We start from the raw sequence: 15,102 nt of genomic DNA, 5'->3' as shown, positions 1-15,102 counted from the left end.
GAAAAAATAGTTTACACAAGACTTTATAAATTCATAAACAAATATAATATTCTGAATTGTAATCAATATGGCTTTAGAAAAAATTATTCAACAGATTTAGCATCACTTCAAATTTATGACAAAATAACAAATGCCATAGCGAACAAAGAACACGTAATTGGCATTTTTTGTGATCTTAGTAAAGCATTTGACACCCTTAACCATGATATTTTACTTTCCAAACTCAACCATTATGGAATACGAGGTCAATGTCTCTCATTTTTTAAAGACTACTTAAATAATCGAAGGCAATATGTCAATTTTAACAGTTGCGGCTCTGATTCTCTTTTAGTTCGATGTGGTGTCCCTCAAGGTTCCATTTTTGGCCCACTTTTATTTTTACTTTATATTAACGACATTATTAGAACCTCCTCTATTTTGTCCTTCGTTTTATTTGCCGACGACACCAATATATTTTATTCTCATAGAGACCTTAATTCATTAAACAATATCGTAAATTGTGAAATTGATAAAGTATCAAACTGGTTCAAAGCCAATAAACTCTCCCTTAATACAAAAAAGACACATTTTATGTATTTCAGACACCATTCCCATAACCTTAACACACCAATTTACATTAACATTGACGGCACCCCCCTAGAACAGAAAAACCAATCTAAATTTTTAGGTGTAATTTTGGATGAATCTTTGACTTGGAATCAACACATACACCATGTTACGATGTCCGTTTCCAAAAGTATTGGGATAATTTCCAAGTTAAAATTCACTCTTCCTGACAAAACATTATTCTTGTTATACAATTCGTTAGTTCTCCCTTATATAACATATTGTAATGTCGTCTGGGCAAATTGTGGTTCTTTTAAACTCGAGTCTATCTTTAAATTACAAAAAAGAGCAATCCGTATGTGCACAGGGTCACATTACTTGGCTCATTCTGACCCATTGTTTCATAAACTCAAAACCTTAAAAATCTTTGATATCAATACGATTCAAGTAGCCATTTTTATGTTCAAATACTTTAATAATAAACTTCCTCCTTCTTTCAATAATATGTCTAGGTTTAACAGGTATGTTCATTCCTACCCAACCCGCACACCAGGAAACCTTCATCTCACCAACCCTAAGTTATTAATAACTCATAAATCGATTCGACATTATGGTCCTGATATTTGGAACAACTTTCCACACAATATTAAGTCATGTTCAACAATATACTCATTTAAAGCTACTAATAAGCCTACTCACTGGTTTTTATGAATTTTAAGTGCAATTAGGGTTCATATAATTTGGTATTCTGTTTCATTTAAATGTTAGTTTTTCCTATTTTATAAATAGCAAAGTGTCTTATTTATAGTAAAAGTAACGTACTTATGGTTTCCTGTGTGTACGATTTTGATAGTTTTAACTTTACTCATGGAATATTTATAAATTGTATCTAGTTTTATTTACAAGTAATAACTTAGTATTATTTTTTTGCATGCTAAGTATTTACAGGGTCATTTTCGTGGTGCACTTTGGAACTAATCTGTTTGTATTTCTACTTACTGAAAATAAGTGCACTGCGAGAGTGACCCTTTAATTTAAACTCCTTTGTTAATTAATAATGTATATTGTTTATTGTCTTGTAATTTCTTTTTATTTGTAATTCATGTTCATTTCAGTTTGTACTGCGAGATATGATGTTTTTAATAAAATCCATTTATCTATCTATCTTATCTATCTACTATTAAAAGAAAAACCATCGAATCATATGCATCCCCCTCTTCAAGTTAATTATTCAACTGCCTTTTACTTCACCCGCACCTGCACCTGCATTGCACCCCCTTGATCAATGAAGAAAGAAATTTATGTACCATTTTACGAGGCCGCCATCATTTTCAAGCTTAACTGCTCACGATGGCGGTCTCCTGCATTCATTTAAACTGGTATTTTCTTTTAACATGTTTAATTGAATATTGCTTCTTGTTGATATTTATTTTTCATTGCTTTATTATGACTATTGCTCTATTGTTGTGTAAAACTTAAATGTATCACCTAAATGTTATGTTGCATATTTATCTTGAATGCAGAAATAAAATAAAATCAATCAAAAAATCAATCAATTAGGTAATAATGGAATTTTAGAAAAATTAACTCTAATTGCATTGCATTTATTCGGATTTAATTTCATATGATTATCAGACGACCAGGTAACAAGTGCATTTAGATGACATTGTAATATACAGAGGAGTTTGTATTGAACGATTTTCAACTACCTGGTATATAGTAAGATCGTCAGCATATTTAAAATGCGGTAAAGATTCATTCAAAAATGATATCGATATGATACTTGATAGGTAGATTGTTACAAGTGAGACAACAAAGCCTTCCAAAGGTCCCCACCTTTTCATAAGAGGAGTAATAAAAGAATATACAGAGAGAAACCTTTCCACTCTCTTTAACGGAATGCTACGGAATTTTCAGCGTTTTGCTCTGTGAATTTCACTCTATTTATATCTAAATAAATGGAGTTAAATTCACAAAGCAAAACGCTGAAAATTTCATCGAAATCGGATAACAACAACGTTATTGAATTTTAAAGTTTAGCAATATTTTGTGAAAACAGTCATATACACGTTGTCATGAATATTTATTAGGTGGGCTGATGATGTCACATCCCCACTTTCCCCTTTCTTATGTTATTACATGAAAATCATAATTGGTTCATTTTTTCATGCATGTGTAAATGATATGCCTCCATTATGACGAAATAAGTTGCAGCAATAAATAACTTATGCACTTAATTAGTTGTTAATCCAATTGTTTTAGTTCTTGGTAGAAATTTTTTGAATAATCCTAATTTCATATAATGAAAAACAAAAGAACAAGTGGGATATGACACCATCAGCACACCTAATGAATATTCATGAAGATATGCCTTGAACTGTTTCATCGGAATAATGAAAATCTTTAAAATTCAATAACTTTGTTATTTTGTTATCCGATTTTGATCAAATTTTTAGCATTTTGCTCTGTGAATTTTACTCTATTTATTGAGATATAGATATCTGCAGCCTGGAGTACTCCTTTAATTACTCTCTTCGGGAGCCACCGAACGGTCTTTAGATGGGGGAGGCTGACCATGCAAAATATAATAAAATGAAATAAAGTTTTTGTACAATATTGAAAAAACAAGTTTCTCTCTACCTCCATGGAGCAGAGGGACCAAACATAATGTGAGGCACGCGATCTGGTGTCGCAGTGGTGCGTATTAAGTGGGGGCGCTCGTCTGCAATTATTCAATGTTGATATTCATGGACGTATGGACGGCATAGGCCTAGTACCATTAATTTCCTGTTAAAGCAAGTGCGAACTTACCAACACCTTTAAAGGCCCTTTCACAATTGATCCCCGATCATTTTACGACAGCCTGCAACCATGGGTGTCGATCCATCTTCATGGTGGTCATGGTGGTCATGGTGGTGGTGGGGAGTGGGATGACTGACACAATATTGTTTTCTGTGAGGATTTCTCTCAGTTCAGTGGCTTTACGAGTCTAAAATATTTAGAGGTCCAGATGATATGGCGTAAAGAGCAAAAAAACAGGTATGATCAGCCAAAATTTGCACCCTTTTAATTAAAAAAAAGTATAATTTCATTAATAGGTTTTGACATAACGCTTTCATTTTATCACATTTGACCTATTGTAACTCAATATGGGGAAATACATATTCTTGCCATCTACACAAACTGTTTTTATTACAGAAAAAAGCTATACGTATATTTTGTATGGGATCAGATTATAGAGCACCTACTTCGAAACTATTCAAGTCGTTAAGAACCCTTAAATTACAAGATATTAATAGACTACAGATTGCTTCTTTAATGCAGCGGTATCATACTGGAACCCTTTCTCCTCAATTAATGAATATGTTTTCTTTCAATTGTAATATACATAATCACTTTACAAGGTCTTCACGAAAACTTCACAGATGGAATTACAAGAATGACTTATCTAAATTTTCATTGCGTCACACTGGTCCCACAATATGGAATAGTCTGAATCTTGAACAATTTAATATTACCTTTTATAATATTTGTAAAAAGCAATATAAAAATAAACGGATCCAAAGTTACTGAGATCCTCATCGTACTATAAATTTCCATTAGTTTTGCTTTATGTCTTTTTTTTTTTTTTTATATTTCTGTGTTTTTTTAATTTGTTTCTGTTCTTTTGCTACTTGCCGCATCCATGATAGTACAATAATTTTAAGAATTAATTTATTTTGGGTGTGTGCGTTTTAACAAGCCTTCTCCTAGCTTTTTTAGTACATGCACACCTGTTTCCCATTCATTTATCTTTCGTCTTTTGTTTTTATATTGTTTCAATGATTTGGCAATAATACTTTATCACTTTCGTCTGTATTTATTTATGTTTCAATGATATGTTTTAATTTTTATTGTCTCTTTGTTTGCACATGATCATGATATCAACTTGTATTTTTAATGAATTGGAAATAAATGCTGAATTGAATTGAATAAAAATTCATACTTAACCCTTTTTACTATCCTTTCTTCCTTTTCTCCTTTCTTGGTGGTAAAGCTTTTTTGTGGGTTACATGGTCCCCAAGCCCCACGTCTGTACGCAAGGGGGTGGGGGAGGGGGCACAGTCCTTAATACCAAATTTCCAAGTATAAAGTAAGCTTAATTATTTTATACAAGACAAGGTACTACGTAACGACTAAATAAATAATGAAAGCGCGAAGAGCGAGCTCACATTTTTTGAAAGGTTTACCTAAAAGTTTCTTTAGGACTTTTATAGGTTTTTATGGGTTTCCCCTTTTATTATACTCTTTAAAATCTAAATTCTCATATTTTGGGTTCGTTAATATTTTAAAATCATGAAACTGCATGAATATAGGAAACTAACAGAAATGAAGTGATGGTTAATACTGAGGGTGGTAAAAAGTTGCGGAGAAGGGTGAATTTCTAAACCACAAATATAAACATGAACAAGTTATTCTATTTTATCTGGGGTTTTTTCTCCATCCATATGTTTGTAACAGTTTTCGAAAGGAATGCTTTCATTCAATAGCATTAAACAAAAGAAAATTATGAGAAAAACAAAATATTGTCATCGTGCGTAAACATGATCTCCATCACTATACCATCATCATAATCATTATCATTATTAGGCCAACTACTATTAGTATAATTAAAAATAATAATAATAACATTAATAATACCGTAATTATTTGGGAATGATAAACACAGACCATCCCCCACCTGAAATCTTTGGGGGTTACGACACCCATGCCTGCAACAGTTTTTTTTCTTGGTGTTGCACGATCAATCGCTTGGTGTCTTGCGAGCATTCGCAGTCGTAAATCGCACGAACCCGAGGTGGTCGTGACTGACCGAATTTTTAACATGGTAAAAATCCAAACACGATCGATTCATTCGCATGAGATCGTACGACCAATTACGACCAGTCGCGTTGGTTCCATTCATTCGTCCGAGTGATCGTATGAAAATCTCAGTTTGTGATTAATGTTTAAACGATATTCAGAAAGTGGTAATCACATTTCCCAGTTATTTGCTCCTGTTTTTGAGGGGGTGCTCTCCAAGCCCCCAACGATACGTTAGTGTGTGTGAAACTGTGAATAGTATGTATTTGAGTGTGTGTACACATACCATCCTGCCTATCTTTATATAAGAATATTGAGAGTGGGCGATTGATCGAGCAACCCACCCCCCCCCCCAAAAAAAAAAAAGATCTGACTTTACTCATCATAATGTATAAAAATTATAACAATAATGTGGATGATAATGATAAGAAATACAAATTTATATCATATATACAGATATAAATATATAGTTACAATAAAAAAAGAATATCAACCTTTAAACCGGGATGATGATTGTACACAGCATCCCCTACCTGGAAAGTTTAGGGCATTCCCCATCCCCTGCTGTCTACGCCCTACCTAATATTTTCATTAGAATGACCATAGAGCTCCATGGAATGACTTTAGACATTTCCATGGTAACACCATGGACAAAAGAAATGTAAAAGTTTAAACGCATTGTCTTTTTATAAACAACGATTTCATTTTCAACCCATGGACCTAAAGGGTAGGGTCTATGTTCAAACATGGACCCTAGGTTCGTGGTTCAAACAAAGAAAATCATACTGCCATGTTAAGTCGACCTTTGAACCCTTACATCTTTATCAGGAGACGGCTTTAGTACAGGATTTCCTGTGCTATGCTCATTATAACCCATACATTAGCATAAAGTTAATAAGGAAACAAATAGGAAATAAAATGTAATATTTTAGAGTTGTGTGACCAAAATAAGGTTTTTGTTTTGGATCGTTTTTTTTTTTTATAATTCTTCTTTCTTGTTGTTTCTTCAAATGATGAATACCTTTGTTTTAATACTAGATCGAGTTGTAAATGCGGGGATTCCCCGCTTGGTTGCGTTTAACGTTGAGGCAATGTTCGTCAGATTGCAATGTTCATAACATTGCATAGTATTGCGTGGACCAATATAACACTTAGTTTATTACACATAGCTGAGGGATAGTTGTTGGTATACATGTTCGTAAGTTGGTAGTGTACTGCATTTCTTTGTTTGATTTTGCAAATTAGTTTGAATTATCATTTTGATATGAACTGTGGCAATAATGACGGGGTGAAGGAAGAATGATATCTTTGATCAATTTATTGATCCAAATTATTCTATGATGCGCAATAGCTCAGTCGGTAGAGCGGGTGTCTCGGATTCCGGTGACCCGGGTTCGATTCCCAAGTGGTGCGCTAGTGCCCTTTGGTAAGGCATTTATCCTCATTACCAGGTCCCTCGGAGAGGACCTTAAGCCGTTGGTCCCCTGGTTGCTTGCTCACAGGCATTCGTGCTTTCTTAGCAGTCAGGTAAAAAACCTCGGTATAAGTAAACCTCGGTATAAGTATGATACACGAAGGCTGTATCTTATAATGTATTTTCCACATGTATTGAACATTGTCGACAGACACGTTGTCATGGTCATCATCATCAAAACCATTTCCACCACCATGTGCACCACTATCATTTTCATCATGTTCATTATCATATTACCACCACCACGGGCACCAGCTCATCATCACCATCATCGTAATCATCACCATCATCATCGTCATCATCACCATCATCGTAATCATCACCATCATCATCATCACCTTCATAATCATCATCATCACCACCACAATAATCATCATCATCATCATCATTATCATAATCATCATCATCACAATCATCATCATCAGCAGCAGGATCATCATAATCATTGTTGATGTTGATGTTAATTGTGATGCTGTTCGGTGTTGCTGATTTTGTCTTTGTTATTTCCGCAGGTCCGTTTCCCGATTGTTGGTAAAAGTCTTTAAAAGGGAGGTCCAGCATGGCGGTTACAATTGGCGTGTGTACATCTGCCATGGAGTCTAACGTCAGCGTGCTCTTGTCCAAGTTGAGATCGAGTCTGCCGATGATCACCATCAGGATGGTGTCCTTACCTTACAACGATCTCGACAGCTTTCGATTAGAGTTACAAGGTCTTGATGGGTTGATTCTCTGTCATTCTATCAACAACCGTCGCTTTGCCATAACCAATGTCACAGATGCACTCTATGATAGTTTCTTGCCCAGAGCAAAGAAATTGCTGAGTAAGCTCATTTTTTATGTGTTTCAGTTGAACATAATTTACCTTCACTCTGTGTATGTTCATGGTAACAAATAATAGCCTACATTTAGTCATCTTATGCCCTATAGGTATGAATAAATCCAAAGAATGGACCACCTTGATGGGGAAAAAACACAGAACAAGGTTCAATTCAATTCCATCTAGAATATTATTAGCATCTTAACCATGTTAACTGAATATTTGCTTAAACGGAAATCACTCATTTTAAAATTGGGCATTGGAATGTAATAGACATACACACAAACCTTTACTCGTATTGAAAATGTTATACTTTTGACTTAAGGGGCAGTATGTGAATGAAAATTGTATTTTTTCTCCACCTTTTCCTTCTCCCTCAATGCCAAATTATCGAGAACTCTCTCTATCCTCGTGTTGTCTTCCAGGTAAGAGGAACGTAGCCGTAATTGCGCATGACTTCACCTGGCCATTCCAGAAGAAAGCTGTACTCGAAAGTTTCCAGAGGAACCAACCAACGGCTGTGGATTGCTCTTCACTCCTCATCTTCTGTGGTAAGTTGGACGACAACCGGGATGATACCCTGCAGATGGATGACTTCGATTGGAACCAACTTTTGGGATTTGCAAGAAACGTCACACCCCAGACATGCCAGAAGAGGTCTCAGAAGCCAGCAGGGAGTTCCCTGTTTGGGTCATCTGTAGATATGCTTTGGTCATGTCGTAATAGGTCCATGCTTTGGGAATGGATCCAGTCCGCAATGGGTCTCGTTGTTTTCATCATTGGATTCATCGTCGTGAGCGTTATCACGATCGTAACCAGTGTCGGTTTATTTCCATTGGCAATAATAGTGGCTCTCTTTTTGTTGCTATATTGGTTCTTTAAGAAAGTACGTCATCACATTCGAGCCAAAAAAGTAGTCAATGTCAGTCTGTATGATGTCAAGAGTGAGGTAGTCAGCCACTACTGAAAAGATAAAGAAAGGGTATTGAGGTACATGTGGTACGGGGTAGAAACATGCACTTATCCAGTATATGGCGTGCTCATTTTTCCAAAGCTTATTACAACCACTTTCCTGAGAAGGGCTCATTTCTTAAATTATGTTTTCTCCTCTGAGTGAAAGGGAGATGGATCCAACTTGTTTGTCCTGGTAATTGTGTTTTTAGCATGTCATATTTTTCATGAGGACGTGCCTTTTTTTTAGTGATAACAGTTCCTTTTTGTTTATTTGGTCGTCAGGAAATTTCATGTGAGCCATCTTGTAAAAATAAATTGTACTCATCCAGTTTTTTGAAGGGAGGATCAATATAAGTCAGACACAGCGACAGGCTGGTAGAAAGCCGTTTTGTCACGACGTCACCATGTATTGTTGAATACTTATGACAAAAAAAATACGAGCCATGAGAAAAAAAAAAATTACAAAATCATCGCTAGCAAGATTATGGAAAATTTTCATTATTTTGTATAGATAACTTTCATCACCATGACGTCATTTACCCATAATTTGATATGTTGATATTCCAGCATCAAGACTTTTTACTTTTGAATTAATAATATCCGAGCATCTGCGTGTGTGTGCTTGTGTGCGTTTTATTGCTTGAATTTCAATCCAATTTTGCATTTGCCTTTGGTTCTTATTTTCTTCAGCCGCTTTCGAAATTGTTGATTGTTGCCCTGTATTGTAAATTGATAACAAGAGGAGGTGTTACAGGGGACATCCCATATTATCATGATTTTTTTATGAAAAACTGAAGAAAATTGAAAAAGTTAACGATTTACCTTTCGTTAATTTATTCTCCCATTATTTTCCATTTATTCATTTAAAAAAATTCTAGACAAGCTCAACTAAATTTGAAGACCAATGAAACATTTTGTTTGTAATGTACGAAGTAATAAAACAAATTTAAAAGAAACAACAGGGGCAAGCCAACAAGAGTTTGCGAATATTCTATGAAAATGAAAAATTAACGTGCCTTCCACTTTTCTCTACATGACTTTTTATAATGCCATTTCCTTTATTTTTTTTTTCATTTTCTAAATACAAGGGGCTACACAGGTCTATCTGTAACGATTGTCCAACTTACTACGATAATTGCTATGAATTGACATAATTTCACTGATGATGATTAATAATAAAAAGAAAAATACTACTACTACTATATACTACTACTACTACTACTACTACTACTATTACTACTACTACTACTACTACTACTACTACTACTACTACTACTACTACTACTACTACTACTACTACTACTACTATTACTACTACTACTACTACTACTACTAGTACTACTACTACTACTACTACTACTACGGCTACTACTGCTACTACTACTACTACTATTACTACTACTACTACTACTACTACTCTTACTACTACTACTAATAATAATAATAATAATGATAACAACAACAACAATCGACAAGAATGATAATAATAATAATCCAGTCAATAAATCAGAGTTTAATCAGTGACACAGTTTTCATCAAGTTGAATTAATTCTAACGTCATTTCATTAAGTAATGTGATATGAATTTTTTTTCTTCTGTATGATGAAAATCGTATTATAAGCCCTACAATACGCTGAATTTTCATGAATAGTAATCTGCCTATGTGAATAACATTTTGCAGTGTACTAAGACTTAATTGTTTGATTTGAGTCGCATTTTTTTTACAGCAGTTTTACTGCTTGCAATATTTCTTGCAATTTTTTTTAATATAATTATTTTCATTCCAAATTTTCAGCTGATTGTCTGTTTCTTGCAAGAGACAGAAACTGGTTTGGTAAAATTGAATTTAAGCCTATCGATTTCAAAAGTTACAACCTGGGACGGGGGAGGGGGGGGTGGGAGGTTGAGCGTCACCTTTTTATCTTTTTTTTCTCTCTTGTCATTTCATACATCTTGTTAATATTTCATTTTGTAATTGCTGAAACGCATCAGTATTAATTTCCAGTATCTTTGAAGTTTGATGTATAATTTGTATGATTATATGGGATATGGATTTATTGTATAATTCATAATCATGTTTCAAATAATTTGTACAACTTGCTTATGGAATGTGAATGTGTATTTTAATTTGATAGAATACAAAATAACATCCTTAAAAAAACAATTGAAATTTGCAATCGATTTCAAGCAATTTTCTTGCAACAGAACTTTATTGTATTTCCTGGTTGTCTAAGAATACCAGGAATATTCCACGAGTTAATGAATATTGCATGAATCAAGGAATGAGTGAAATATTGGCCCAAAACGAGCCAGAATATTTTCATGTATCCATTAAGTAAAACCATTGAATAACATCACTCCGAAATGTATATTTAAATAAAAGGAGAAAATAAAACAAGAATTAAAGTTAAAATTTCATCAAAATCGGATGTACAATAAGACACAACCATGTTCAAAACACGAATGTGCTCATGTGCAAATGAGAGTTGGGAATGTCACTCACTGCACTCCAGGATTTTCCAGGGGGGAGGCACATATTCCTGATGAAAATTTGACAAGCAAAAAAAAAGTTTTTCACCAAAAATTGAAGGTCATTTAATCCAACTAAAATATGACAAGCAAAAAAAAGTTTTTCACAAAAAACTGAAGGTCTTTCCATCCATGTGAAATTTGAAAAAAAAAAGAGGTCCTCATTTGTGAATGAAATCAAAATTATATGCTGTAACGTTCAAAAGGGGAGGGGGCACACTGGTGTAAGAACGGTTTATTTTCATTTGGTCCAATGCCAATTCGTCCAATAGCCAACTCGTCTACTATCATTTGGTCTACCATCAGTTCGTACAATATTCACATGGTCTACTTGCCATTTCGTCCACTAACCATTTCGTCTAATAACCAGTTGGTCCAATAGCCATTTAGTCCATATATTTTGGCCTAATTAGACCAAGTGTTACTTGGGCCAAAATAATGAAAATAAAACGAATATTAGACCAACTGGTTATGAGACGAAATGGTCTTAGACGAACTTGTAATTAGACGAAGTGGCCGAATTAGAACAGACCATGTGGTGAGTGGACGATTTGACAGTGGACTAATTGGTAATTTACCATAAGAATGGTTCTAAAAAGGGGGGCACGGGCCGGACGTACCCCGGTCCCCCTGGATCCGCCACTGAGTTTAGGAAGGAATCAAACTTTGTTTCACATTTTATTGAGGAGAAAATTAAAATATTATATTATCTCATAAAAAACGCCAAAGAAGGAGTTTCTCATTTACATATAATGACCATGTGGATATAATATTGTTTTAAGTGAAACTTAAAAATGTCATACTTTCCTTATAACGTCAATGAAATTCATCGCACGCAACATGCTCCTTTGATTTTTCTCTTTTTTAAATGTTATTGAAGTCAACTTAGGGTGAACATGATCTTTAAAAGATAAGTTTACCCCCACAAAAAGTTGATTTCAATAAAAAGAGAAGCATCACACTGAAAATTTCATCAAAATCGGATGTAAAATAAGAAAGTTATGACATTTTAAAGTTTTGCTTAATTTCACAAAACAGTAATTACGCACATCCTGGTCAGGAGACTGATTTCGTCATCCACTCACGATTTCTTTGGTATTTTATTATATGAAATATTCAAATTTTCTCCTTTGTCAAGTGAAAAACAATTAATTCCCCCTTGAACATGTGGAATTAGCATTGTATTCTGAAATCGGGTTTAAATTAAACCCTGGTTTAAAGTTGTGGTTTAACTATGGAGAGCCAATTGGAGCACAAATCCCTAACAGCACACGTTCAATATTTATCAACTCATATGACACCCAAATTGTTCATAATTGTCTGGGAATGATAACTGGAGTATTTTGCTTCATTATGGAAGCAAAATGATACAAAATTGTAAACATAAGAAATATACAATATCAACAGAATTTTTGAACTTTTGGCTCCACATAATTTTAGCAAAGAGTTAGACCTGATTTCAGAATACGGGCCTATATGTCTCAGTCAAGTTAGTCCTTTTGTCAAATCTGTAAAAAATGAAATATAAAAACAAAAGAAACAGTAAGTGAAAGACATCATCGACTGTCTCATTTGCATGTCACAAATAAGCGAAACTTTAAAATGTCATTACCTTCTTATATTACATCCGATTTTGATGAAATTTTCAGCGTCATACTAGTTTGATTTTTCTCTATTTATTCAAATCAGCATTTTTCTGGGGTGGACTTGACCTCATGATCGATATGCATTGCACGGAGAATACCATACAGAATAAACGCTTTGTAATTAAAGCTCCGCTCAAATGCCTATACAGATACAGTAAATACTGTAAATTATAATTACTAATTATTTAAATTTTATTTAATTATATAAATTTGCAAATAGATGTCGTGTGTTTATCATTACTCGCATGAGGATTTTCTTATTACTTTTACTATCATGCATGCATTTTTTGACCGTATATAATTTTCTTTTGAAAATTAAATCAAAGCAAATTGAATCAAGGCATGTATTCTCGTCTGAGACCAAATAGCCGATAATAAAAGTTGAGTAATTGCAACTTTTTGCGTATAGCAAGCTAATATGAAATACGGCTTAATTTTGATCCTTCACTTGATAAGAATTCATGCAATAGTCCAAATGTTATAATATGTTGTGTGTGGGGTTGTGGTACTTGACTTTTTACTCGATTAAAAATTATTAAATTTCTGTATCAAAACCAATTTTCGTTAAAAATCCGTTCTCATTTATTTCTGGTCAGCCCTCGGTGATTAAAAAATGCATGGCTGTTTAAATGAATACTGGTAGTTATTAATAGTGTGTTATAGATTATTGCAATAGCTGTATTTTATGCAGACTGTAGTAGGCCTATATCTCACGTATAGCTCTGTGGCCAAATGTTGGGTGCCGGGGACCGGGAAGCCGGAGGGCGGGAATAAAATCAACATAAAAATGTGCAATAGTTATCAAGAGCATTTACTTTAATTTTTTTAAGTATGTTCTCGCACATTTACATTAGATCACTATCAGCAATCTATCACAACTATAATTATAGTAGTGATATTTACAGTTTCTATTATAGGAAATTCATAGGTCAACGAAAATGAGTCGATGAAACATGAGGTTGGTACCAAACTCTTTGATTTCTAACGTAGATGGTAGCAATTAAGAATTTAGCTGGAGGACTTCGAGTACACATTCACTCTACCTCCACGATAATCGTTGTTATATACGACACAATGTCCCATTATTGCTCTAAATTTGTGTTCGATTGACATTAGTGCACTTTTTTGTTTATTCTGTACTTTCCATGATGATGTGTGACCTCCCCCCTAAAAAAGGGGTGAATTGCAGGGGCCAAAACCATGTACAAAAACGTAAAAATTACCATACGATTGTGATTTTTGCATGGTCAGTCCCCCCCCCCCCACTTTTGGCTCAGCCCCCCCCCCCCACTTTGAAAACCGTTCCGCGGCCCCCGAATTACCTGTTTGGTATTTGGCATAGGTCACAACCAATCAGTTTAAATCGGACAGTGTAACAGAAAGCTAAGTTTTCCAATTAAAAAAAAAGTTCGTGGAAGGATCGACTTCTCGGATGTTTTATCCGACAGTGACCATGGTGACAATGCTCACCCGCCAATCAAAACCAAGCAAAGTTGACAGATGACAATGTTGAAACTTTCTCCAGACCTGGTTTATGCAGTGCAGTGGTTCCTTTTAAATATCGCAGACTCGTTTAACATTCAAGTTTACATCTCCTATTGCGAAAATTCTTGCTCTAAAGCTAATTACGAAACGGATTTTGGGAACGAATTCTGTTCGCGATTTCGGCGAATGCCCGAATTATGGAAGATCGACCGATCCAAGTTTATATTTGACTATTGATTATAACATCTTTGCGAGAATCTTGGCTCTTTTCTCATGGGTTAGGAGGCTGATACGATGTATTAAAACGGGGATAGAGAAAAGAAGGAAGAAACAGAGTAAGAATGAAACTTGAATACAAACAATAAATGAAAGAAAGAGAGAGCATGAATTCAAGAACTAAGAAAATGAGAAAGTGAAAGGAAGACATATCAAAAGAAACCAAGAGAAAAGAGGCAAACCTGTGGCAAAATGTAATTGATTAAGAATAATGATAGGAAATATGATGAGGCGTGCATACATGTGCATTATGTTGAAATTATTTCCTATTATTCCGAGAGATGAGATGATATTCTTTCATTTTTTATATAAAATTTTTAATATTTCAGTCGGTATTACGGATTTCATAGAGGATTTTAAACAAAAGAATGTTGCCTCATCGACTGTTGTAAATGGGTTTAATCAGATTCATTTTTGTCTCACCTGCATAGCAGAGTGAGACTATAGGCGCCGCTTTTCCGACGGCGGCGGCGGCGGCGGCGTCAACACCAAATCTTAACCGAAGGTTAAGTTTTTGAAATGACAGCATAACT

General features: G+C 34.4%; 1 protein-coding gene across 1 annotated transcript; it reads left to right on the top strand.

Annotated features, from left to right (window-relative positions):
- The first annotated feature begins 6,308 nt into the window (after positions 1–6,308).
- Positions 6,309–11,212, top strand: LOC129256330 (uncharacterized). The gene is made up of 3 exons (XM_064097012.1): positions 6,309–6,586; positions 7,375–7,683; positions 8,105–11,212. The coding sequence occupies exons 2-3, from the start codon at positions 7,422–7,424 to the stop codon at positions 8,644–8,646; spliced, it is 804 nt and encodes a 267-aa protein (XP_063953082.1). The 5' UTR covers positions 6,309–6,586; positions 7,375–7,421; the 3' UTR covers positions 8,647–11,212.
- The last annotated feature ends 3,890 nt before the right edge of the window (positions 11,213–15,102 follow it).

Source organism: Lytechinus pictus, chromosome 3 (assembly GCF_037042905.1).
Source record: "Lytechinus pictus isolate F3 Inbred chromosome 3, Lp3.0, whole genome shotgun sequence".
Taxonomy (NCBI): Eukaryota; Metazoa; Echinodermata; class Echinoidea; order Temnopleuroida; family Toxopneustidae; genus Lytechinus; species Lytechinus pictus.
This window is presented reverse-complemented; position numbering and strand designations above follow the sequence as displayed.